At 42.8% G+C, this 27,858-nt stretch overlaps 1 protein-coding gene across 2 annotated transcripts in view; it reads right to left on the reverse strand.

The window, feature by feature from the left end:
- TFDP1 (transcription factor Dp-1) overlaps positions 1–27,858 on the reverse strand; it is a 129,202-nt gene that overhangs the window by 47,560 nt on the left and 53,784 nt on the right. For both annotated transcript variants that reach the window (XM_077296940.1, XM_077296941.1), the window contains exons 5-7: positions 20,526–20,647; positions 15,475–15,640; positions 1,157–1,303 (exon numbers count right to left, since the gene is read on the reverse strand). In XM_077296940.1, the coding sequence (XP_077153055.1) occupies positions 1,157–1,303; positions 15,475–15,640; positions 20,526–20,647 (435 nt within the window). The remainder of the gene's footprint in view (positions 1–1,156; positions 1,304–15,474; positions 15,641–20,525; positions 20,648–27,858) is intronic.

Genomic DNA, 27,858 nt, shown 5'->3' on the forward strand with positions numbered 1-27,858 from the left:
TACAGGTGACTTCACAATAGATGGGAGGAGGCTTGCACAGATACTATGCTAATAGCAGGTATATTAACAATCCTATATATGTTAACTAAACTAAGAAAGACAGAGGGAAAGAAAAACAAACATTTTAACATAATACACTGCACAAATTATTGCTGCTTGGAAAAGGACCTCAAATGGGAGACGGAAATGGCTTTACCCTCAACTCAATTGTTGCCGAGTCCTAAACGTGGAAGCATTGCTTTAACAATCTGTGAAGTTATGCATGTACTATTGTTATTAAAGAAGCAATCCTAACAAAGGTGTCTCTTTATATCACATCTGTGAATGTGTACATAAAAGTGTAGTTTGCTTATGTGTTAGGTGCTGGGATCCAGCCCCATGCGGCTCCTCTTCCCAGTGATGTCCTCGCTATTCACGCTCTCCAGATGGCTCTAAGCACAAGCCAAAAGTCTCTTTTTACGATGCAAGTCAATGAAGCCTCGTTCTGATGCTCCGTAGGCTTACATTGTGTGGGTTACGCAAAGCACAGTGTGACCCGGAGAGTCTGAAGAACGGGGACATCACTGGAAAGAGGAGCAGAACGGCACTGGATCCCAGAGGTGGTGGTAGGTGAGTATATTTAACATACATTAAAGTACTTTTTGAATCTTTCTTAAAGAGCATCACAGGACATGACATGCAGAGTTGTTTCAAGGTAATCTGTCACCAAGTTTTTGCAAGGTAATCTGATTTCGGGGCAGAGACCCTGAATTCCAGTGATATGTCACTTACTAGTCTGATTGTATCAAAATGACAGCATGCAGTGTTCTCTTCTGCAGATTCATCAATGCTCAGCCCGTTACAACCCCATCCACACCACTGTGACAGATTTTGTTACTTTATATTGACAGAATGTTGCCAATCAGTGGTGGGGTTACTCCAAGGAGTTGACTAGGAGGCACAAGACATTAGTGTTGTAGATATAATCTGCTGATAACACACTGGTTTTATTTAAACAGCAGCACACAGCCCAGTTAGTGACATCACTGGAATCAGGCTCTCAATAGTTACAGGATGCTACTCTCAGATTACACATCATACACCTGCTGACAGATTCCCTTTCAGTTCACAATGAACAAATCAAAATAAAGCAGTAAAAACTAAAAAACAGACATACCTCTAAATTTTTACATTCCTGAGCAGAGTTTGTAGGTAAACCAATCCACTTTATTTCCTTTTTTTCTTTAGAAATAATGTTCATAGCCATGAGCACATTTAAGGCATCATAAACACGACGTCTTATGTTCTTCTGGTCATATGCTTGCTGTAAAGGAGAAGGTTTACAACATGGCACATATCCCAAAGTATATCAAAGAAAAAGGGCATGCCACACGTGAAGTATGGTAAGTCAAATATTTCTAAGGGTGTATATACACGTTCTGTATTTTGTGTGCAGAAATCTCTGCATCTCTTGGCAGGAAAACACAGTCTCCAAAATGTGCGTTTTTTGTGCGTTTTTAGACAGAAACTTAAGCTAGTTCAGGAAAAAGATTTTACCATTTATTGAAAGCAAGCAGGAACGATGGATGGCAAATGTAACATTTATGATCGGTTTGCATAGTTTTTCTTTTTACACTGTTTAACCAATGACCCATGACAGCTACTGACTTTTTTTTTCAAACACGCAAGCATAGATGCAGCAAATCAGCAGTCTTTTTTTATACTTGCGTTTTTCTACCGTTTTTGACTGACTTCATTGAAGTCAATGGGTGAAAATCTTTGGCAAAAACGCACAGGGAATTGACTTGCTGCAGATTATTTTTGCACCAAAAATGGCAAATTAAAAAAATGGAGCGTGTGCATGACACTTCAGGTTTCTCATTCACTTTGCTGGCATCATTTTTTGTTAACAAGTCCACGCTGCAAAAACGCAACCTGTGCACGTGGCCTAATTGGCTGGAGAAACCAGGGCAGGTCTTTAACAGTGATGAGCGAGTGTAAGGCAAATAAAATAATGGGATGCATTAAAAGAGGCATAGATGCTCATGAGGAGAACATAATTTTACCTCTATACAAGTCACTAGTGCGACCACACTTAGAATACTGTGCACAGTTCTGGTCTCCGGTGTATAAGAAAGACATAGCTGAACTAGAGCGGGTGTAGAGAAGAGCGACCAAGGTTATTAGAGGACTGGGGGGTCTGCAATACCAAGATAGGTTATTACACTTGGGGCTATTTAGTTTGGAAAAACGAAGACTAAGGGGTGATCTTATTTTAATGTATAAATATATGAGGGGACAGTACAAAGACCTTTCTGATGATCTTTTTAATCATAGACCTGAGACAGGGACAAGGGGGCATCCTCTACGTCTGGAGGAAAGAAGGTTTAAGCATAATAACAGACACGGATTCTTTACTGTAAGAGCAGTGAGACTATGGAACTCTCTGCCGTATGATGTTGTAATGAGTGATTCATTAATTAAATTTAACCCCTTCCCGACCCATGACGCCACATAGGCGTCATGAAAACCCGTGCCAATCCGACCCATGACGCCTATGTGGCGTCATGGAATGATCGCGTCCCTGCAGATCGGGTGAAGGGGTTAACTCCTATTTTACCCGATCTGCAGGGAGAGGCGGAGTGGTACTTCAGCCCAGGGGGGGTGGCTTCACCCCCCCGTGGCTACGATCGCTCTGATTGGCTGTTGAAAGTGAAACTGCCAATCAGAGCGATTTGTAATATTTCACCTAAAAAACAGGTGAAATATTACAATCCAGCCATGGCCGATGCTGCAATATCATCGGCCATGGCTGGAAAACCTGAAGTGACCACCCCCAACCCCACCGATCGCCCCCCCAGTGCTCCGTTATAGGGTCCGGTCCCCTCCGTCCGCCTGCCGGCTCCCCCGTCCTGCTGTCCGCTCCCCCGTCCTCCTGCCCGCTCCCCCCCTGCTCCTATGTCACCCCCCCGTGCTCCGACGCCCCCCCCGTGCCCCGATCTCCCCCCCTTATACTTACCGAGGCTCCCGGTCCCCGTCCGCCTCCATCATGGGCGCCGCCATCTTCCAAAATGGCGGGCGCATGCTCAGTGCGCCCGCCGGCCGGCAGATTCATTAGAGGTACATTTTGATCGCTGTGGTAGGTTCTATCACAGCGATCAAAATAAAAAAATAATAAATAAACCCCCCCCCTTTATCACCCCCATAGGTAGGGACAATAATAAAATAAAGAAAATATTTTTTTTTCTTTTTCCACTAGGGTTAGGGTTAGAACTAGGGTTAGAACTAGGGGTAGGGTTAGGGGTAGGGTTAGGGTTACGGGTAGGGTTAGGGGTAGGGTTATGGCATGTGCACACAGAGCGGATCGGCCGCGGATCCGCAGCGGATCGGCAGCGGATCGGCAGCGGATCCGCCGCGGATCGGCCGCGGATCCGCAGCGGATCGGCCGCGGATCGGCAGCGGATTGGCAGCGGATCCGCAGCGGATCGGCCGCGGATCCGCAGCGGATTGGCAGCGGATCCGCAGCGGATTGGCCGCGGATCCGCAGCGGATCCGCAGCGGATTGGCCGCGGATCCGCAGCGGATTGGCCGCGGATCCGCAGCGGATTGGCCGCTGCGAATTCGAAGCAGTTTTCCATCAGGTTTACAGTACCATGTACACCTAAGGAAAACCAAATCCGCTGTGCCCATGGTGCGGAAAATTCCGTGCAGAAACGCTGCGTTGTATTTTCCGCAGCATGTCAATTCTTTGTGCGGATTCCGCAGCGTTTTACACCTGTTCCTCAATAGGAATCCGCAGGTGAAATCTGCACAAAAAAACACTGGAAATCTGCTGTAAATCCGCAGGTAAAACGCAGTGCCTTTTACCTGCAGATTTTTCAAAAATCATGAGGAAAAATCTCACACGAATCCGCAACGTGGGCACATAGCCTTAGGGTTAGGGTTGGAATTAGAGTTAGGGTTGGAATTAGGGCTAGGGTTTGAAATAGGGTTAAGATTAGGCTTGTGGTTAGGGTTACGGATAGGGTTAGGGGTGTGTTGGGGTTACAGTTGTGGTTAGGGTTGGGATTAGGGTTACGGTTGGGATTAGGGTTAGGATTAGGGTTGGAATTAGGGTTACGGGTGTGTTGCGGTTAGGGTTGTGGTTAGGGGTGTGTTGGGGTTAAGGTTGTGATTAGGGTTATGGCTACAGTTGGGATTAGGATTAGGGGTGTGTTGGGGTTAGTGTTGAAGTTAGAATTGAGGGGTTTCCACTGTTTAGGCACATCAGGGGTCTCCAAACGCAACATGGCGCCACCATTGATTCCAGCCAATCTTGCGTTCAAAAAGTCAAATGGTGCTCCCGCCCTTCCAAGCCCCGACGTGCGCCCAAACAGTGGTTTACCCCCACATTTGGGGTACCAGCGTACTCAGGACAAACTGGGCAACAACTGCTGGGGTCTAATTTCTCCTGTTACCCTTGCAAAAATAAAAAATTACTTGCTAAAACATAATTTTTGAGGAAAGAACAATTATTTTTTATTTTCACGGCTCTGCGTTATAAACTTCTGTGAAGCACTTGGGGGTTGAAAGTGCTCACCACACATCTAGATAAGTTCCTTCGGGGGTCTAGTTTCCAAAATGGGGTCACTTGTGGGGTGTTTCTACTGTTTAGGTACATCAGGGGCTCTGCAAATGCAATGTGACGCCCGCAGACCATTCCATCAAAGTCTGCATTTCAAATGTCACTACTTCCCTTCCGAGCCCTGACGTGTGCCCAAACAGTGGTTTACCCCCACATATGGGGTATCAGCGTACTCACAACAAACTGGGCAACAAATATTGGGGTCCAAATTCTCCTGTTACCCTTGTGAAAATAAAAAATTGCTTGCTAAAACATCTTTTTTGAGGAAAGAAAAATGATTTTTTATTTTCACGGCTCTGCGTTGTAAACTTCTGTGAAGCACTTGGGGGTTGAACGTGCTCACCACACATCTAGATAAGTTCCTTGGGGGGTCTAGTTTCCAAAATGGGGTCACTTGTGGGGGGTTTCTACTGTTTAGGCATATCAGGGGCTCTGCAAACGCAACCTGACGCCCGCAGAGCATTCCATCAAAGTCTGCATTTCAAAACGTCACTACTTCCCTTCCGAACCCCGACGTGTGCCAAAACAGTGGTTTACCCCCACATATGGGGTATCAGCGTACTCACAACAAACTGGGCAACAAATATTGGGGTCCAAATTCTCCTGTTACCCTTGTGAAAATAAAAAATTGCTTGCTAAAACATCTTTTTTGAGGAAAGAAAAATGATTTTTTATTTTCACGGCTCTGCGTTGTAAACTTCTGTGAAGCACTTGGGGGTTGAACGTGCTCACCACACATCTAGATAAGTTCCTTGGGGGGGTCTAGTTTCCAAAATGGGGTCACTTGTGGGGGGTTTCTACTGTTTAGGCATATCAGGGGCTCTGCAAACGCAACCTGACGCCCGCAGAGCATTCCATCAAAGTCTGCATTTCAAAACGTCACTACTTCCCTTCCGAACCCCGACGTGTGCCAAAACAGTGGTTTACCCCCACATATGGGGTATCAGCGTACTCAGGAGAAACTGGACAACAACTTTTGGGGTCCAATTTCTCCTGTTACTCTTGCAAAAATAAAAAAATTCTGGGCTAAAAAAATATTTTTGAGGAAAGGAAACACATTTTTTATTTTCACGGCTCTGCGTTATAAACTTCTGTGAAGCACTTGGGGGTTCAAAGTGCTCACTACACATCTAGATAAGTTCCCTTGGGGGTCTAGTTTCCAAAATGGAGTCAATTGTGGGGAGTTCCTACTGTTTAGGCACATCAGGGGCTCTGCAAACGCAACCTGACGCCCGCAGAGCATTCCATCAAAGTCTGCATTTCAAAACGTCACTACTTCCCTTCCGAACCCTGACGTGTGCCAAAACAGTGGTTTACCCCCACATATGGGGTATCAGCGTACTCAGGAGAAACTGGACAACAACTTTTGGGGTCCAATTTCTCCTGTTACCCTTGGGAAAATAAAAAATTGTGGGCTAAAAAATCATTTTTGAGAAAAGAAAAATTATTTTTTATTTTCATGGCTCTGCTTTATAAACTTCTGTGAAGCACTTGGGGGTTCAAAGTGCTCACCACACATCTAGATTAGTTCCTTGGGAGGTCTAGTTTCCAAAATGGGGTCACTTGTGCGGGAGCTCCAATGTTTAGGCACACAGGGGCTCTCCAAACGCGACATGGTGTCCGCTAATGATTGGAGCTAATTTTCCATTCAAAAAGCCAAATGGCGTGCCTTCCCTTCCGAGCCCTGCCGTGCGCCCAAACAGTGGTTTACCCCCACATATGGGGTATCATCGTACTCAGAACAAACTGGACAAAAACATTTGGGGTCCAATTTCTCCTATTACCCTTGGGAAAATAAAAAATTCTGGGCTAAAAATCATTTTTGAGGAAAGAAAAATTATTTTTTTATTTTCACGGCTCTGCGTTATAAACTTCTGTGAAGCACCTGGGGGTTATAAGTGCTCACTATGCATCTAGATAAGTTTCTTGGGGGGTCTAGTTTCCAAAATGGGGTCACTTGTAGGGGAGCTCCAATGTTTAGGCACACAGGGGCTCTCCAAACGCGACATGGTGTCCGCTAACGATTGGAGCTAATTTTCCATTCAAAAAGTCAAATGGCACGCCTCCCCTTCCGAGCCTTGCCGTGCACCCAAACAGTGGTTTACCCCCACATATGAGGTATCGGCATACTCAGGAGAAATTGCCCAACAAATTTTAGGATCCATTTTATCCTGTTGCCCATGTCAAAATGAAAGAATTGAGGCTAAAAGAAATTTTGTGTGAAAAAAAATTACTTTTTCATTTTTGCGGATCAATTTGTGAAGCACCTGGGGGTTTAAAGTGCTCACTATGCCTCTGGATGAGTTCCTTGGGGGGTCTAGTTTCCAAAATGGGGTCACTTGTGGAGGAGCTCCAATGTTTAGGCACACAGGAGCTTTCCAAACGCGACATGGTGTCCGCTAACGATGGAGATAATTTTCCATTCAAAAAGTCAAATGGCGCTCCTTCCCTTCCGAGCCTTACCATGTGCCCAAACAGTGGTTTACCCCCACATGTGAGGTATTGGTGTACTCAGGAGAAATTGCCCAACAAAATTTAGGATCCATTTTATCCTGTTGCCCATGTGAAAATGAAAAAATTGAGGCTAAAATAATTTTTTTGTGAAAAAAAAGTACTTTTTCATTTTTACGGATCAATTTGTGAAGCACCTGGGGGTTTAAAGTGCTCACTATGCTTCTAGATAAGTTCCTTGGGGGGTCTAGTTTCCAAAATGTGGTCACTTGTGGGGGAGCTCCAATGTTTAGGCACACGGGGGCTCTCCAAACGCGACATGGTGTCCGCTAAAGATTGGAGCCAATTTTTCATTAAAAAAGTCAAATGGCGCTCCTTCCCTTCCGAGCCCTGCCGTGCGCCCAAACAGTGGTTTACCCCCACATATGAGGTATCAGCGTACTCAGGACAAATTGGACAACAACGTCCCTGGTCCAGTTTCTCCTTTTACCCTTGGGAAAATAAAAAAATTGTTGCTAAAAGATCATTTTTGTGACTAAAAAGTTAAATGTTCATTTTTTACTTCCATGTTGCTTCTGCTGCTGTGAAACACCTGAAGGGTTAATAAACTTCTTGAATGTGGTTTTGAGCACCTTGAGGGGTGCAGTTTTTAGAATGGTGTCACTTTTGGGTATTTTCAGCCATATAGAACCCTCAAAATGACTTCAAATGTGAGGTGGTCCCTAAAAAAAATGGTTTTGTAAATTTTGTTGTAAAAATGAGAAATCACTGGTCAAATTTTAACCCTTATAACTTCCTAGCAAAAAAAAAATGTCTTTCCAAAATTGTGCTGATGTAAAGTAGACATGTGGGAAACGTTATTTATTAACTATTTTGTGTCACATAACTCTGGTTTAACAGAATAAAAATTCAAAATGTGAAAATTGCGAAATTTTCAAATTTTTTGCCACATTTCCGTTTTTTTCACAAATAAACTCAAAAATTATCGACCTAAATTTACCACTAACATGAAGCCCAATATGTCACGAAAAAACAATCTCAGAATCGCTAGGATCCGTTGAAGCGTTCCTGAGTTATTACCTCATAAAGGGACACTGGTCAGAATTGCAAAAAACGGCAAGGTCATTAAGGCCAAAATAGGCTGGGTCATGAAGGGGTTAAGAGGGGACTGGATACCTTCCTGGAAAAGTATAATGTTACAGGGTATATATATTAGATTCCTTGATAGGGCGTTGATCCAGGGAACTAGTCCGATTGCCGTATGTGGGGTCGGGAAGGAATTTTTGTCCCCATGGTGGAGCTTACTCTTACCACATGGGTTTTTTTTGCCTTCCCCTGGATCAACATGTTAGGGCATGTTAGACTATGGGTTGAAATAGATGGACTTAAAGTCTTCCTTCAACCTTAATAACTATGTATACTCGTTGCTCGGGTTTTCCAGAGCACGCTCGGGTGATCTCCGAGTATTTGTTAGTGCTCGGAGATTAAGTTTTCATTGCCGCAGTTGAATGATTTACAGCTATTAGCCAGGCTGAGTACATGTGGGGGTTGCCTGGTTGCTAGGGAATCCCCACATGTAATCAAGCAGGCTAATAGCTGTAAATCATTCAACTGCAGCAATGAAAACTAAATCTCTGAGCAGTTAAATACTCGGAGATCACCAGAACAACGAGTACACTCGCTCATCACTAGTCTTTAAACTTACATTAAAGCCAGGTTCAGATGGGAGTATTTAAAGGTCCGTATACGGGCAGCCACACTCAGGACTGACAAGCGGCTCTACAGCGTGTGAAAACAAGGTTCATAGACTATGAAATACACCCGCATGAACCAGGCGCGAGAATGTGTTTTGGTTACAGTTTTTAGTAAATTTGGACTAAACCGGGGTAAATTATCTTCCCTATACATCTTTAGCTTACCATACACAGATTAAAACATTTAGGACATTGCTGAGTTATGTGCTTTTTGATGGGAGGGGAAGGGTTAGCAGCAAGACCCACATTCATCACTTCAGTTGAGAGGTGATATATATTATTTGCAAAACCACTTTCACTTGAGGAGCTGCATGCTCCACTGTATGCAAATGAATTATGAAGTGGCCTAATTCCTTGTACTAAATGCAGAATGCCAGTTAATTTGGTGCCATCTTTGGCAGTCTCAAAGGCAGTGGAATGCAGAAGTGCATCCACCAAGTTACCAGTTACAGCTTATCTAGAGCATTGGACAACACTGGTAAAAAAAAAAAAAAAAAAAAAATTCTTTACAGCCAGAATTCCTTATTAAGGGGAACCTGTCAGCAGAATTGTGCACAGTAACCTACACACAGTGTCAGGTTGGCACAATTATACTGATTAAAATAATACCTGGGTTGATGAAATCAGTCTTGTGGTTGTTGTTTATCCCCTTAACCAGGGGAATTTTGGGTTTTGCATTTTCATTTTTTTGCTCCCCTTCTTCCCAGAGCCACAACTTTTTTATTTTTCGGTTAAAACGGCCATGTGAGGGCTTTTTTTTGCAGGACAAGTTGTACTTTTGAATGACATCATTGATTTCACCATGCCGTGTACTAGAAAACAGGTAAAAATTCCAAATGCGGTGAAATTGCAAAAAAAGTGCAGTCCCACACTTGTTTTTTTGTTTGGCTTCTTTTTTTTTTTACTAGGTTCACTAAATGCCAAAACTGACCTGCCATTATGATTTTCCAGGTCGTTATGAGTACATAGACACCAAACATGTATGGGCTCTTTTTTATGTAAGTGGTGAAAAAAAAATTCCAAACTTTATTTTTTTTGGTGCAGATATGATCTTTTCATCGCCTGTCACGGCGACCCAAAAAACGTAATTCTGGTGTTTTGACTTTTTTCTCGCTACACCATTTAGTGATTAGGTTAATTTTTTATTGATAGACCAGCCGATTCTGAAAGTGGCGATACCAAATATGTGTACGTTTGATTTTTTTATTGTTTAATTTGAATGGGGTGATATGAACGTTTATTTTTTTATATATTTTTAACCCCTTAAGCCCCGAGGGTGGTTTGCACGTTAATGACCGGGCCAATTTTTACAATTCTGACCTCTGTCCCTTTAGGAGGTTATAACTCTTGAACGCTTCAACGGATCTTAGTGATTCTGACATTGTTTTCTCGTGACATAATTGTACTTCATGATAGTGGTAAAATTTCTTCGATATAACTTGCGTTTATTTGTTAAAAAAAAAAAAGGATATTTGGCGAAAATTTTGAAAATTTCGCAATTTTCCAACTTTGAATTTTTATGCAATTAAATCACAGAGATATGTCACACAAAATACTTAAAGGGAACCTGTCACCACGTTTTTGGAAGATGGGATAAAAATAGCGTTAAATAGGGGCAGAGGTGGGCATTACATTAGTGTGTTTGTTATGCGTTTATTACCCACCTAAGTTGCCGAAATACCTTTGCAAAGTCTCCGTTTTCGCCTGTCAATCAGGCTGGTCTGGTCAAAAGGGCGTTGTCTTCCCCCAGATTTTGCGTAGTTTTCCGTTGGTGGCGTAGTGGTGTGCGCATGCCCAAGGTCCCGAATCCTCTGCCAGGGGATTTAAAAGAGCGCGCTGTTCGTTTTCATTGGTGATCGGTGGGCGCGGCCATCTTCCTTTGGCCGCGCGTGCGCAGAAGCGGCGCTCTGCTGGCCGCGGCTTCAGGAAAATGGCCGCCGCGATATCCATCTGCGCACGCGCGGCATCCCGCGGCCATTCTCCTGAAGCCGCGGCCAGCAGAGCGCCGCTTCTGCGCACGCGCGGCCAAAGGAAGATGGCCGCGCCCACCGATCACCAATGAAAACGAACAGCGCGCTCTTTTAAATCCCCTGGCAGAGGATTCGGGACCTTGGGCATGCGCACACCACTACGCCACCAACGGAAAACTACGCAAAATCTGGGGGAAGACAACGCCCTTTTGACCAGACCAGCCTGATTGACAGGCGAAAACGGAGACTTTGCAAAGGTATTTCGGCAACTTAGGTGGGTAATAAACGCATAACAAACACACTAATGTAATGCCCACCTCTGCCCCTATTTAACGCTATTTTTATCCCATCTTCCAAAAACGTGGTGACAGGTTCCCTTTAATAAGTAACATTTCCCACATGTCTACTTTACCTACTTTACATCAGCACAGTTTTGGAACCTATATTTTTTTTTGTTAGGGAGTTATAAGGGTTAGAAGTTGACCAGCAATATCTCATTTTTACAACACCATTTTTTTTTTAGGGACCACATCCCATTTGAAGTCATTTTGAGGGGTCTATACGATAGAAAATAACCAACTGACACCATTCAAAAACTGCACCCCTCAAGGTGCTCAAAACCAAATTCAAGAAGTTTATTTTCAGGGGTTTCACAGGAATTTTTGGAATGTTTAAATAAAAATGAACATTTTACTTTTTTCACACAAAATTTATTTCAGCTCAAATTTGTTTTATTTTACCAAGGGTAACAGGAGAAAATGGACCCCAAAAGTTGTTGTACAAATTGTCCTGAGTACGCCGATACCCCATATGTGGGTGTAAACTTATCTAAATGTGTGGTGAGCACTTTGACCCACCAAGTGCTTCACAGAAGTTTATAATGCATGTTTGGGCGCATGGTAGAGCTCGGAAGGGAAGGAGCACCATTTGACTTTTCAATGCAAAATTGACTGGAATTGAGATGGGACGCCATGTTGAGTTTGGAGAGCCCCTGATGTGCCTAAACATTGAAACCCCCCACAAGTGACACCATTTTGGAAAGTAGACCCCTTAAGGAACTTATCTAGATGTGTGGTGAGCACTTTGACCCAACAAGTGCTTCAAAGAAGTTTATAATGCAGAGCCGTAAAAATAAAAAAATCGTATTTTTTCACAAAAATGATCTTTTTGCCCCAAATTTTTAATTTTACCAAGGGTAAGAGAAGAAGTTGGACCCCAAAAGTTGTTGTGCAATTTGTCCTGAGTACGCCGATACCCGATATGTGGGGGTAAACCACTGTTTAGGCGCATGGCAGAGCTCGGAAGGGAAAGAGCGCTGTTTGACTTTTCAATGCAAAATTGACTGGAATTGAGATGGGACACCATGTCGTGTTTGGAGAGCCCCTGTTGTGCCTAAACATAAAAACCCCCCACAAGTGACACCATTTTGGAAAGTAGACCCCCTAAGAAACTGATCTGTTTTGAGAGCTTTGAACCCCCAAGTGTTTTACTACAGTTTATAACGCAGAGCCGTGAAAATAAAAATTTTTTTTTTTTTTTCCACAAAAATTATTTTTTAGCCCCCACTTTTGTATTTTCCCAAGGGTAACAGGAGAAATTAGACCCCAAAAGTTGTTGTCCAATTTGTCCTGAGTACGCTGATACCCCATATGTGGGGTGGAACCACTGTTTGGGCACGACAGAGCTTGGAAGGAGCACCATTTGGAATGCAGACTTAGATGGATTGGTCTGCAGGCGTCACGTTGCATTTGCAGAGCCCCTGATGTACACAAACAGTAGAAACCCCCATAAGTGACCCCATATTGGAAACTAGACGTCCCAAGGAACTTATCTAGATGTCTTGTGAGAACTTTGAACCCCCAAGTGTTTCACTACAGTTTACAACGCAGAGCCGTGAAAATAAAAAATCTTTTTTTTTCCACAAAAATGATTTTTAGCCCCCCCAAATTTTTATTTTCCCAAGGGTAATAAGAGAACTTGGACCCCAAAAGTTGTTGTCCAATTTGTCCCGAGTACGCTGATACCCCATATGTTGGGGGAAAAACCCGGTTTGGGCGCACGGGAGAGCCCGGAAGGGAAGGAGCACTGTTTTACTTTTTCAACGCAGAATTGGCTGGAATTGAGATCGGACGCCATGTCGCGTTTGGAGAGCCCCTGATGTGCCTAAACAGTGGACACTCCCCAATTCTAACTGAAACCCTAATCCAAACATGCCCCTAACCCTAATCCCAACGGTAACCCTAACCACACCCCTGACACACCTCTAAGTCTAATCCCAACCCTAATCCCAACCGTAAATGTAATCCAAACCCTAACCCTATCTTTAACCCCAACCCTAACCCTAACTTTAGCCCCAACCCTAACTTTAGCCCCAACCCTAACCCTAGCCCTAAACCTAGCCCTAACGGGAAAAAGGAAATAAATACATTTTTTTAATTTTATTATTTTTCCCTAACTAAGGGGGTGATGAAGGGGGGTTTGATATACTTTTATAGCGTTTTTTTATAGCGGATTTTTAGGATTGGCAGCTGTCACACACTAAAAGACGCTTTTTATAGCAAAAAAGTTTTTGCGTCTCCACATTTTGAGACCTATAATTTTTCCATATTTTTGTCCACAGAGTCATGTGAGGTCTTGTTTTTTGCGGGACAAGTTGATGTTTTTATTGGCAACATTTTCGAGCACGTGACATTTTTTGATCGCTTTTTATTCCGATTTTTGTGAGGCAGAATGACCAAAAACTAGCTATTCATGAATTTCTTTTCGGGGGCGTTTATACCGTTCCACGTTTGGTATAATTGATAAAGCAGTTTTATTCTTTGGGTCAGTACGATTACAGCGATACCTCATTTATATCTTTTTATGTTTTGGCGTTTTTATACGATAAAAACTTTTATAGAAAAAATAATTATTTTGGCATAGCTTTATTCTGAGGACTATAACTTTTTTATTTTTTCGCTGATGATGCTGTTTGGCAGCTCGTTTTTTGCGGGACAAGATGACGTTTTCAGCGGTACCATGGTTATTTATATCCATCTTTTTGATCGCGTGTTATTTCACTTTTTGTTCGGCAGTATGATAAAGCGTTGTTTTTTGCCTCGTTTTTTTTTTTTTTTTTTTTTACGGTGTTCACTGAAGGGGTTAACTAGTGGGACAGTTTTATAGGTCGGGTCATTACAGACGCGGCGACACTAAATGTGTGTACTTTTATTGTTTTTTTTTTTTATTTAGATAAAGAAATGTATTTATGTGAATAATATATTTTTTTTTTCTTTATGTAGGAATTTTTTTTTTTTTTTTTTTTTTTTTACACATGTGGAATTTTTTTTTTTTTTTTTAACTTTTTTACTTTGTCCCAGGGGTGGGGGACATCACAGAGTGCTGATCTGACAGTTTGCACAGCACTCTGACTTACAGAGCTGCAGGCTTACCAGCGCCTGCTCTGAGCAGGCGCTTTGTAAGCCACCTCCCTGCAGGATCCGGATGCAGCCCCGCGGCCAGTTTGGATCCGGGGCCTGCAGGGAAAGGAGGTAAGAGACGCTCAGAGCAACGCGATCACATCGCTCCGAGGATCTCAGGGAAGCCCGCGGGGAGCCCCCTCCCTGCGCGATGCTTCCCTATACCGCCGGAACACTGCGATCATGTTTGATCGCAGTGTGCCGGGGGTTAATGTGCCGGGGGGGGGGGGGGGGGGGGAGGGCCGTGACCGCTCCTGGCACATAGTGCCGGATGGTCAGCTGACACCCGGCCGCGATCGGCTGCGCTCCCTCCATGAGCGTGGCCGATCGCATATGACGTACTATCCCGTCACTGGGAATTAAGTCCCAGGTCACCTTGAAGGGATAGTACGTCATATGGGATTAAGGGGTTAAATACTTTTTTTGCCATGCTTCAATAGTCTCCATGGGAGATTAGAAGCTGCCATAACCCGATCGGCTCTGCTACATATAGGCGATGATCAGATCGCCTCTATGTAGTAGAATTACTCATTTGCTAAGAGCGCTGACTACCAGGCGGCACTCACAGCAAGCCGGCAGTGACAACCATAGAGGTCTCCAGGAGACCTCTGGTTGTTAATGCCAATGATCCGGTGACCCGCAATCACGTGACGGGGGTCACTGGTGAGCGGATTTCCGGAAACGCGAGTTAAATGCCGCTATCAGCATTTGACAGCAGCATTTAACAAGTTAATAGCCGCAGGTGGATCGCGATTCCACCAGCGGCTGTTCCGGGCACATGTCAGCTGTTCAAAACAGCAGACATGTACCTGGAAAGATGTGGGCTCACCGCCGGAGCCCAAATGAAAGGGCGGGAGTCAGACATCGGCGTACTATTATGCTCGATGTCGGAAAGGGGATATATATATATATTTATATATATATATATTTATATATATATATATATATTTATTTATATATATATATATATATATATATATATATATATATATATATATATATATATATATATATATATATATATATATATATATATATATATTTTTTTTTTATTTGGAGTGCATCTTCTAGTTTGAAAAATACGGTACATGTCAATTCCCAGGACGAAAGATTTTTTGAATCTGCCACTGTTGTGTGAATAGGAACTAACACAATGTTTCCTAGATGTTACAGCACTAATGGTCATGCAGCATATGTGTTCTGTTGTGACAAAATCTCAAGTTGAATGGTCAACTTACCGATTCATTTGGGGATATGTGGTTATCAGCTGAACTAAATTCTGCTACTAGTTCATCAGCCACCTCATTGTAAGAAGTTGTGCCTTTTTTCTGTACTTTTTCACAAACCTTCATCGAAAAGTGACGTAAGCCTTTGCCATTTTTCTCCCCTTTTTTATTCCTCTTCCTATGTATAAAAAGAGCATTAAAGACCATTAATTTTCACACATTGCATTAGGTAGAGGTTGTACAAACTCAGATATAGAGGTATAGTTAAGGCTATGTGCACACGTTGAGAATTGTATGCGCTTTTTCGCCGCGAAAACGCATACACAACACAGCCCAATAAATTCAATGCAATTCCGCAATGCTGTGCTAATGCTGCGTATTTTTCCGCAGCGCAATCACATCGCAAAAAAATACGCAGCATGCTCAATCTTTCTGCGGCGATTCCGCACACATAGGAATGCATTGATCTGCTTACTTCCCGCATGGGGCTATGCCCACCATGCGGGAAGTAAGCAGATTAGATGCGGTGGTATCCAGGTCTGGAGGAGAGGAGACTATTTCAGTTAAATTTAAAAAAAAAAGGAAAATAAAAAATATTGATATACTTACCTTCCGATGGCCCCCGGAGTCCTCCTACCTCTCAGCGGCACACGCGGCGGCTTCCGTTCCCAGGGATGCATTTGCGAAGGACCTGGGATGAAGTCGCAGTCACGTGACCGTGACGTCACAAAGGTCCTTCGCGCAATGCAGCCCTGGGTACGGAAGCCGCCGGGAGCGCCGCTGAGGAGATAGGGGGCCGTCAGAAGGTAAGAACAACCATTTATTTTAACATTCTATCTTTTACTATTGATGCTGCACAGGCAGCATCAATAGTAAAAAGTTGGTGACACTTGTCAAGCACTATGCTTGACAAGTGTGACCAACCTGTCAATCAGTTTTCCAAGCGATGCTACAGATCGCTTGGAAAACGCTAGCATTCTGCAAGCTAATTACGCTTGCAAAACTCTAGTGTTTAGCAGGAATACGCATGCCAATTCTGCATGCGTTATACCCGCAGCAGGGAGTTGCAGAATTGCAGCGGAAATTTCCACGGCAATTCTGCAATGTGTGCACATAGCCTCATAATGATGAGTGAACATGCTGGGATAAGGTGAAATCAGAGCATGCTCGGGTGCTAGCATGTCTTTGGCATGCTAAAAAAAAAAAAAAAAGGTTTGCATCCCAGCGGCTGTATGTCTCACATTTTTTAGGCAATCTCTGCATGTGCTGCGGCTGTTGAAAAGCCGGGAGACAAGCAGGCGCAAGGACTTGAAAATATTTTGAGAGCACGCCGAAGACACTCAGCACCAGAACATACTCAGACAATACCTTATCCAAGCACATACACTCATCACTAATAGTTAATCTTTGGTGCATCCAATGCCCCATAGCTGCAGCTCATACACACTTGATGTGATTGATGGGCCATGCATGTAAAAGAAGCGATTTCTTTGAACAAGAGAGATACAAGACGTTTATCAGATGGCAAAAGGACAGAGGTACAGTTGTGGCCAAAAGTATTGACACCCCTGCAATTCTGTCAGATAATACTCAGTTTCTTCCTAAAAAAATGATTGCAAACACAAATTCTTTGTTATTATTATCTTCATTTAATTTGTCTTAAATAAAAAAAAAAACACAAAAAGAATTGTCCTAAAGCCAAATTGTATATAATTCCACACCAAACAAAAGGGGGTGGACAAAAGTATTGGCACTGTTCGAAAAATCATGTGATGCTTCTCTAATTTGTGTAATTAACAGCACCTGTAACTTACCTGTGGCACCTAACAGGTGTTGGCAATAACTAAATCACACTTGCAGCCAGTTGACATGGATTAAAGTTGACTCAACCTCTGTCCTGGGTCCTTGTGTGTACCACATTGAGCACGGAGAAAGGAAAGAAGACCAAAGAACTGTCTGAGGACTTGAGAAACCAAATTGTGAGGAAGCATGAGCAATCTCAAGGCTACAAGTCCATCTCCAAAGACCTGAATGTTCCTGTGTCTACCGTGCGCAGTGTCATCAAGAAGTTTAACCCCTTTCTGACCTTGGACAGGATAGTACGTCCGAGGTCAGAACCCCCGTTTGATGCGGGTTCCGGCGGTGAGCCCGCATCAAAGCCGGGACTTGTCAGCTGTTTTAAACAGCTGACATGTGCCCGCAATAGCGGCGGGTGAAATCGCGATTCACCCGCCGCTATTAACTAGTTAAATGCCGCTGTCAAACGCAGACAGCGGCATTTAACCGGTGCTTCCGGCCGGGCGGCCGGAAATGAGCGCATCGCTGACCCCCGTCACATGATCGGGGGTCAGCGATGCTTCTGCATTGTAACCATAGAGGTCCTTGAGACCTCTATGGCTACTGATCCCCCTGTAGCTGTGAGCGCCACCCTGTGGTCGGCGCTCATAGCACACCTGCATTTCTGCTGCATAGCAGCGATCTGATGATCGCTGCTATGTAGCAGAGCCGATCGCGTTGTGCCAGCTTCTGGCTATTGAAGCATGGCAAAAGTAAAAAAAAAAAAAAGGAACAACTACGCACACTATGGCGCTCGCCACAAATGGGGGGGGGGGGGGGGGGGGGGGGAAGGAGAAGGAGGATAGCAGTGGATGACCGGGGGAGTAGGCAGTGGGAAGATCTGTGGAATGAACACCCCTAGCTGCTGGACCACACAGGGTCTGTGCCTACCCTGGGAGAAAATAGGTGTACTAGAATATCACATATTATTATTAACCTCCACCGCCCAATATTACAGAGAACACACCCCCGAGCGCGGTCCACCATATCCGCATTGTGATATTCTAGTACACCTAAAAAAAAAAAAAAAAAAAATGTGAAAAAAATAAATAAAAGTTTAAATCACCCCCCTTTCGCCCCATTCAAAATAAATCAATAATAAAAAAAAAATAAATAAAAAAATCGAACCTACACATATTTGGTATCACCGCGTTCAGAATCGCCCGATCAATAAAAAAAAAGCATAAAGCTGATCGCTAAACAGCGTAGCAAGAAAAAAAATTAGAAAAGCCAGAATTACGTTTTTTTTTTTTTGGTCGCCGTGACATTGCATTAAAATGCAATAGTGGGCGATCAAAAGAACGTATCTGCACCGAAATGGTATCATTAAAAACGCCAGCTCGGCACGCAAAAAATAAGCCCTCAACCAACCCCAGATCATGAAAAATGGAGACGCTTCGGGTATCGGAAAATGGCACAATTTTTTTTTTTTTTTTAGCAAAGATGGGAATTTTTTTTCACCACTTAAATAAAAAATAACCTAGTCATGGTTAGGTGTCTATGAACTCGTAATGACCTGGAGAATCATAATGGCAAGTCAGTTTTAGCATTTAGTGAACCTTGTAAAAAAGCCAAACAAAAAACAAGTGTGGGACTGCACTTTTTTTGCAATTTCACCGCACTTGGAATTTTTTTCCCGTTTTCTAGTACACGACATGCTAAAACCAATGATGTCGTTCAAAAGTACAACTTGTTTAGCAAAAAATAAGCCCTCACATGGCCATATTGATGGGAAAATAAAAAAGTTATGGCTCTGGGAAGGAGGGGAGCGAAAAACAAACACGGAAAATCCCAAGGTCATGAAAGGGTTAAAGCCCATGGCACTGTGGCTAACCTCCCTAGATGTGGACGGAAAAGAAAAATTGACAACAGATTTCAACGCAAGATTGTACGGATGTTGGATAAAGAACCTCAACTAAAATCCAAACAAGTTCAAGCTGCCCTGCAGTCCGAGGGTACAACAGTGTCAACCCGTACTATCCGTCGGCGTCTGAATGAAAAGGCATTGTATGGTAGGAGACCCAGGAAGACCCCACTTCTTACCCCAAGACATAAAAAAGCCAGGCTGGAGTTTGCCAAAACTTACCTGAAAAAGCCTAAAACGTTTTGGAAGAATGTTCTCTGGTCAGATGAGACAAAAGTAGAGCTTTTTGGGCAAAGGCATCAACATAAGAGTTTATAGGAGAAAAAAAGAGGCATTCAAAGAAAAGAACACGGTCCCTACAGTCAAACATGGCGGAGGTTCCCTGATGTTTTGGGGTTGCTTTGCTGCCTCTGGCACTGGACTGCTTGACCGTGTGTATGGCATTATGAAGTCTGAAGACTACCAACAAATTTTGCAGCATAATGTAGGGCCCAGTGTGAGAAAGCTGGGTCTCCCTCAGAGGTCATGGGTCTTCCAGCAGGACAATGACCCAAAACACACTTCTAAAAGCACTAGAAAATGGTTTGAGAGAAAGCAATGGAGACTTCTAAGGTGGCCAGCAATGAGTCCAGACCTGAATCCCATAGAACACCTGTGGAGAGATCTAAAAATGGCAGTTTGGAGAAGGCACCCTTCAAATTTTAGGGACCTGGAGCAGTTTGCCAAAGAAGAATGGTCTAAAATTCCAGCAGAGCATTGTAAGAAACTCATTGATGGTTACCGGAAGCGGTTGGTGGCAGTTATTTTGGCTAAAGGTTGTACAGCCAAGTATTAGGCTGAGGGTGCCAATACTTTTGTCTGGGCAATTTTGGGAGTTTTGTGTGAAATGATCAATGTTTTGCTTTTTGCTTCATTCTCTTTTGTGTTTTTTCATTTAAGACAAATTAAATGAAGATAATAATAACAAATAATTTGTGTTTGCAATCATTTTCAGGAAGAAACTGAGTATTATCTGACAGAATTGCAGGGGTGTCAATACTTTTGGCCACAACTGTAAAATCTAACCATTCTTATTCCTGTTTCAAACAAAAGACAGCGAGGCTGCCACTGAAGACATTCCTGAGAAGTCCGATATCATGATTCACAGTCTGGAAGTTGAGTACTTTTGCTGAACCAATAAGAACTAATCTACTGGCAAACTTCTGGTGGAGGATGCAAAGGGTAAATGAAAACCTTTGGCAGATAATGCCGCTGGCTGAGGATTAGGAATTTACCAGCCGATGTTCACTTAATTAGGTGCTGCAGCAATATAAATACACACACACGTACAATTACTAGGGCATGCTGACAGCATTTAGCTTACCCAGCAGACCAGGGAGAAGAGTCTGTAACTTGGTTCTGTGAAACAAAGTGCGTGTTGGGGGTATGTGGACTTCCTAATAAAATTGTACTTGGTGCGGACTGTCTTTGCGGTGTGGTAATAACCTGTGATTGAAAGAGAAAGTAAAGTACGGAAAATGTTATTATGGTATATAACAAAAGTGCCAGGCAATGAGTATTCACCTATATGTTTAAATTACACAGGTATAGGCTGATGGTTCTTGTACAAAATACAAGCCCTGGATAATAGCTAACACACCTGTGATATATGGGAGGAAAAGAAAGTTCTGACCAACATGTCAAAGGGCCATGAAAATCCATTGCACCTAAGTTTTCATTTATCAGTGCAGCTGTTTTTCCCCAGCTTTAACGCCTATTCCCAACCAAAATTTATTTTACTACACACAAGCATTATTTGCACAGAGTGTCTTGAATGGAAGAGTAATTGTCCTGAAAATGGATATTACCATATGGGCATTTCATACCATACATGCCTGCTTTGCCAAGCAGAGGTTCCAGATTGTAAGGGCTTTATTCACCACCTCCAGCTAAGATCTATCTGCACAGGCTCTGAACTATAAGGGTATGTGCACACGTTGAGGATTTTACCTGCGGATTTCGCCTGCGTTTTTACACCTGCGGATTCCAGTTATGAAACAGGAGTAAAATGCTGCGGAATCTGCACAAAGAATTGACATGCTGCGGAAAATAGACCACAGCATTTCAGTGCAGAATTTTATGCAGCATGTGCACTGTGGATTTGGTTTTCCATAGGTTTACATGGTACTGTACACCACATGGAAAACTGCTGCGGATCCGCAGCCAAACCCGCAACGTGTGCACATAACCTAACAGAGGAAAATTCACATATATGGACCATAGTAGAAAAAGCTCACCGCGAAACGCGCGTCCGGGGCAATCAGGTGTAGTGTGGTCAGGTTTCCCTCTGATTTATGGGTAAGTGTGCACAATTGATAGCGCAACTGAGTTGTATGGTCATTATTTTTGGAATAGTCTGATGTGTCATTGACGCTTTGTTAAGCTGTTTGCTATTCCCTTGACCTATTGATATAGTTTTACACTGTGTGCACCTTCTAGGGATGATTTCCTGTTAAACCACATGTCACCTGACGTACCGTCATGTTCTCCCTACTTTATTTTCCTGTTTGCTATATATTGCATACAGCAGATATACTTATGTGTTTGTGATGTAATTGCTATTGATTAATAAACTTTGTACTTGTTTTTTTAAACTATGTTGCTTTGGACTGCTTTACTCCATTCTCTTTTGTTCCATAGTAGACAGTAGATAAACTTCGTGCAGCCAATAAGCCAAAAACTACTGCTTCGACGGCCTAATATTATTGAAGCTGGTAGCCAATGCTGCAAGCTAATGAACACTTAGAACTACAAGTGGGAAAAAGAACATTGAGCTTTTTTTTTTTTTTTTTTTAAAAGAGCAATCCCACAATTATGACATTATTGCTTTTGTATCATCAGTTATCAGAAACTGAAAAACTCATGATACAAAAGGAGAACAGAAGAACAAAAAAATACCGATTTTCCAGGACAATTATGTTGTACAACGTATACATCAGGGCTCCTCAACTCTGGACAAGAGTCACCAACAGGTCATGTGTTCCGGATTTCCTTAGTATTGCACTGGCGATGGAATTCTTGCCTTTCAGGTAATGCAATTATCACCTGGGCAATACTAAGGAAATCCTGAAAACATGACCTGTTGGTGGCTCTTGAGGACCAGAGTTGGGGAACACTGGTGTACATAATGAAACTTCCAGGGCTATAGAACAATGTAATGCTCACAGCTATAGTAGCACAATTTAACAAAAATACAGGACTTGTGCATCATTAGAATATAATGGGTTCACAAGGTAACCAAATACATGATCTAGGTATATATAGGCACAAGTTCAGAAAAATCCTAATGAAAAGGCGAGTGGGTCACCAAATAAGTAAGATAAAATTAAACAGCTATGTTTATCAGTATCCAAGTAAAGTCATGAGGAGGTATTCAGGTGTAGATTTGCTCATGCCTATAACAATGTAACAACTAAAGTTTTGCATTTCCTCTGATACACATAGAATTAATTTTCTACATACCATCGTCATCAACTGAACCAAGGGAGAAGTTATCAATAGATTAAAAGAAAAAGATAATCTGTTTTATTCAGTTGCCATACTAAAGCCATGAAAGAATTTATTCCAATTACACAATTCAACAGAGTAGTCAACATTGTAACAAGTGAACAAACCCACTCAATCATATCTACTAAAAGGGAACCTGTCACCCCCAAAATCTAAGGTGAGCTAAGCGCCTGTGCACTGCAGTACTTTGCTCTGTCCTCAACAGGGCAGACAAAGTACGCCTGCGCCGGAGCGTGAAGACAAGAAGAGGATGTCATCCTATGAAGATGGGAGGCCCCGCACTGGACCGTGACGCCCATCGGACCGGACCGCAGCAGAACCGCCCCTGGGTGAGTATAATCTAACCTCTTTTTCTCATCTTTCAGGATACATCGGGGGCTTATCTACACCATTACAGAATGCTGTAGATAAGCCCCTGATACCGATGGGCTTAGCTCACCTTCAATTTTAGGGGTGACAGGTTCCCTTTAAATAGTATACTTTAAGAACTTTACACACAGCTCCATTGCTTGAGACAGCCTGTGATGCACCCTATAGGCAGTACTATATTATTCCAACACTTTTGTGGGTTTATTCTGGAAGATCGTACTGCGCTTTCCATTTGCCACTGATTTTTTTTTTTTTTTTTTTTTTTTACTTGTACCTATATACAGTGGGGCAAAAAAGTATTTAGTCAGTCAGCAATAGTGCAAGTTCCACCACTTAAAAAGATGAGAGGCGTCTGTAATTTACATCATAGTTAGACCTCAACTATGGGAGACAAACTGAGAAATAAAAATCCAGAAAATCACACTGTCTGTTTTTTTATCATTTTATTTGCATATTATGGTGGAAAATAAGTATTTGGTCAGAAACAAACAAACAATCAAGATTTCTGGCTCTCACAGACCTGTAACTTCTTCTTTAAGAGTCTCCTCTTTCCTCCACTCATTACCTGTAGTAATGGCACCTGTTTAAACTTGTTATCAGTATAAAAAGACACCTGTGCACACCCTCAAACAGTCTGACTCCAAACTCCACTATGGTGAAGACCAAAGAGCTGTCAAAGGACACCAGAAACAAAATTGTAGCCCTGCACCAGGCTGGGAAGACTGAATCTGCAATAGCCAACCAGCTTGGAGTGAAGAAATCAACAGTGGGAGCAATTAGAAAATGGAAGACATTCAAGACCACTGATAATCTCCCTCGATCTGGGGCTCCACGCAAAATCCCACCCCGTGGGGTCAGAATGATCACAAGAACGGTGAGCAAAAATCCCAGAACCACGCGGGGGGACCTAGTGAATGAACTGCAGAGAGCTGGGACCAATGTAACAAGGCCTACCATAAGTAACACACTACGCCACCATGGACTCAGATCCTGCAGTGCCAGACGTGTCCCACTGCTTAAGCCAGTACATGTCCGGGCCCGTCTGAAGTTTGCTAGAGAGCATTTGGATGATCCAGAGGAGTTTTGGGAGAATGTCCTATGGTCTGATGAAACCAAACTGGAACTGTTTGGTAGAAACACAACTTGTCGTGTTTGGAGGAAAAAGAATACTGAGTTGCATCCATCAAACACCATACCTACTGTAAAGCATGGTGGTGGAAACATCATGCTTTGGGGCTGTTTCTCTGCAAAGGGGCTAGGACGACTGATCCGGGTACATGAAAGAATGAATGGGGCCATGTATCGTGAGATTTTGAGTGCAAACCTCCTTCCATCAGCAAGGGCATTGAAGATGAAACGTGGCTGGGTCTGTCAACATGTCAATGATCCAAAGCACACCGCCAGGGCAACGAAGGAGTGGCTTCGTAAGAAGCATTTCAAGGTCCTGGAGTGGCCTAGCCAGTCTCCAGATCTCAACCCTATAGAAAACCTTTGGAGGGAGTTGAAAGTCCGTGTTGCCAAGCGAAAAGCCAAAAACATCACTGCTCTAGAGGAGATCTGCATGGAGGAATGGGCCAACATACCAACAACAGTGTGTGGCAACCTTGTGAAGACTTACAGAAAACGTTTGACCTCTGTCATTGCCAACAAAGGATATATTACAAAGTATTGAGATGAAATTTTGTTTCTGACCAAATACCGTATTTTTCGGACTATAAGACGCACTTTTTTTCCTCCAAATTTGGGAGGAAAGTGTGGGTGCGTCTTATAGTACGGATATAGCATGTGGGGAGGGGGGCAGCAGCGAGTGGGATCGCAATGATATCCCACTTCAGGATGTCCCCGCTGCCGGAATCAGCTGCTGGGGAAAGCACATGGTCCCGCTGATTAAGTGCAGTGAATATTTATTAGCGGCTCCCCGCCCACCGATCAGCTGAGCGGTGAGCCGGGAGCAGCAAATGAATGCTGCACTTAAGCAGGGACACGCATGGCTTCCTCAGCTGCTGACTCCTGCAGCAGCTAGGGAGATTTGTGTGTCCTGGGGAGGAGGCAGCAGCAGGGGCCAGAGGAGATCGCTGCGTACCTGCCTGCCATGCTTGGACGCTGAGTGCTGTGCACAAACAGGACCTGTGATGATGTCAGAAGTGGGCGGGCTGGAGCATCACATGGCAGCTCAGAGCCCTCCCTCTTCTTGACATCATCACAGGTCCTTCAGGCTCCCCACTAGAATCTGCAGCTTCCTCATAACCTGTGCTGTGGAAAGGCAACAAGAGGGAGGGCTCTGTGTGCAGTCATGGGATGCTTTTACCTCACCACAGGCTGGCAGGCTGCCACAATTAAGAGGTTAGTCTTTACAATACACAATAAAGCACTCTGCCACTCCTTTAGTGAACTATAACCCCCAGCATGTCATAGGATCTGCAGGACATGCTGGGAGTTATAGTTCTCCCATGGGATTTTAAAGCAGCACTCCAGTGTTATTTTGCAGTGCTGGAGTGGTGCTTTCAATATAAGCCTTGTGCCCCCATTCTTATACTCACCCTCCAGCATCTTCATATAGTACTTCACAGCCACCACACTGGTCCCGCAGCTTCCAACATAATAACATACTATTATATATAATAACGCCACATATAATAGTATGTTATTTATGTTATTAAATATTTTACCACATCTTTTTGCTTCAAATATTTTTTTTCCCTATTTTCCACCTCTAAAACCTGGGTGCGCCTTATAGTCCGGTGCGTCCTATAGTCCGAAAAATACGGTACTTATTTTCCACCATAATATGCAAATAAAATGATAAAAAAAACAGACAATGTGATTTTCTGGATTTTTTTTTCTCAGTTTGTCTCCCATAGTTGAGGTCTACCTATGATGTAAATTACAGACGCCTCTCATCTTTTTAAGTGGTGGAACTTGCACTATTGCTGAATGACTAAATACTTTTTTGCCCCACTGTATACACCTAGATCATGCATTTTGCTACCCTGCCAAAGCATTATATTCTATTGAAGCAGGAGACCTGTCTTTGTCACAGTGTTATTATAGCTGTGAGCATTGCTGCCATACTGAGCGCAGTAAGAGTTGTGTGTACCATCATATATATTACCCTGGGAACTTCCCCATGTATACTGTATGCTTATGTCTTTTCAATATCCTGTATTTGATTTTCTTTCCTTTATTCTCCTGTGTAACATTTTACATGCCATATTTCAGTTTCTGATGCCCTGATGATACACAGAAAGAAACGTCATATGATAAAGCTCAGTTTGCATTATATAAAAGGAGTGCCAAGTTCTTTAAAGGGGCAGCACGGTGGCTCAGTGGATAGCACTGCAGCCTTGCAGCGCTGGAGTCCTGGGTTCAATCCCCACCTTGGACAACATCTGCAAAGAGTTTGCATGTTGTCTCAGTGTTTGGTTTCCTCCGGGTTCTCCGGTTTCCTCCCACATTCCAAAGACATACTGATAGGGAATTTAGATTGTGAGCCCCAATGGGGACAGAAATGATAATGTGTGCAAGCTGTAAAGCGCTGCATAATATGTTAGAACTATATAAAAATAAAGATTATTATTTATACTATTTGATTCTGAGGAGGAACCCATAATGCAGCAGTGTCACAAACCTTCCCTTCTCATTAGAATTCCAAACTCATTTTCCAGAGGAAAAAAAAAAAAAAACATCTTAAAAGTCCATCAAAGCCTGCAGGTCCAGTTAAAGATCAACTACTGAAGAAAAGATATAATGGAGGATATATTACATGATATAGTATCAACTCTGATGCGTCAGCAGTGGGCACCCAGTACACTAGCATCAATTGGTCCACAGCTCTGTGTATTAAAAATCTAAGCAAAGGACCATTTGGAATTATATTTAGGTAGAGTGTTATTTCCTTAAAGCTAAGGACATTTCAAAGGCGTTATGAGAGAATATAATATCAATTATGTCAGAAATATAGGGAGTAGCCATCAATTTCCACTTTGATGCAATACAAGTTTTTATGACAAAAATATGTAAAGAAGCTTGTCTAATTTTTAAGGAGAACCAACTGGGGAGAAATTTTGACGGGAGACTCATTTATTTTATTCAATAGTAAAGACACATCTTTCCTGAGTATCCAAAGTTTGGGACATTCCCAGAATATGTGAAGATGATTATGTCTGACCACAATTCCTCCAGCATAAAATCGGATTGATCGGGAAATGTGTTTAGCGGGAGTGTAGAACCACCTAGATAAAATCTGCAGCAATAACTGCATCTAATTATTTCTGGCAACAGTTGATTAGTCCTGCACATCGGCTTGGAGGAATTTTAGCCCACTGCACCCTACAAAACAGCTTCAACTTTTTTTTTTGCTGGAAAAGTTTTACTTTTAAACAACACCATTGGTTTTACCATACAATGTATTGGAAAACTGTAAAAAAATAATAAAATAATAAAAGTGCAGGTGACACTGCAAAAAATGTGCAATTCCACAATTTATTTTTTTTTTTAACCATGTTCTCTAAATGCTAAAACAGACTTGACATTATGATTCTCCAGATCACTATGAGTTCGTAGATACCAAACTTGTATAGGCTCTTTTTTAATTTAAGTGGTGAAAAAAATTCCAGAGTTTGTAAACGAAAAAAAAAAAAAAGTAGCCATTTTCCGTGACTCGTAGCATCTCCATTTTTACGTGATCTGGGGCTGGGTGATTGCTTATTTTTTGCACCCCGAGGGGACATTTTTATTGATACCATTTTGGTGCAGATGTGTTCTTGATCGCCCGTTAATGC

The sequence above is a fragment of the Ranitomeya variabilis genome, chromosome 3, assembly GCF_051348905.1.
Source record: "Ranitomeya variabilis isolate aRanVar5 chromosome 3, aRanVar5.hap1, whole genome shotgun sequence".
Lineage (NCBI taxonomy): Eukaryota > Metazoa > Chordata > Amphibia > Anura > Dendrobatidae > Ranitomeya > Ranitomeya variabilis.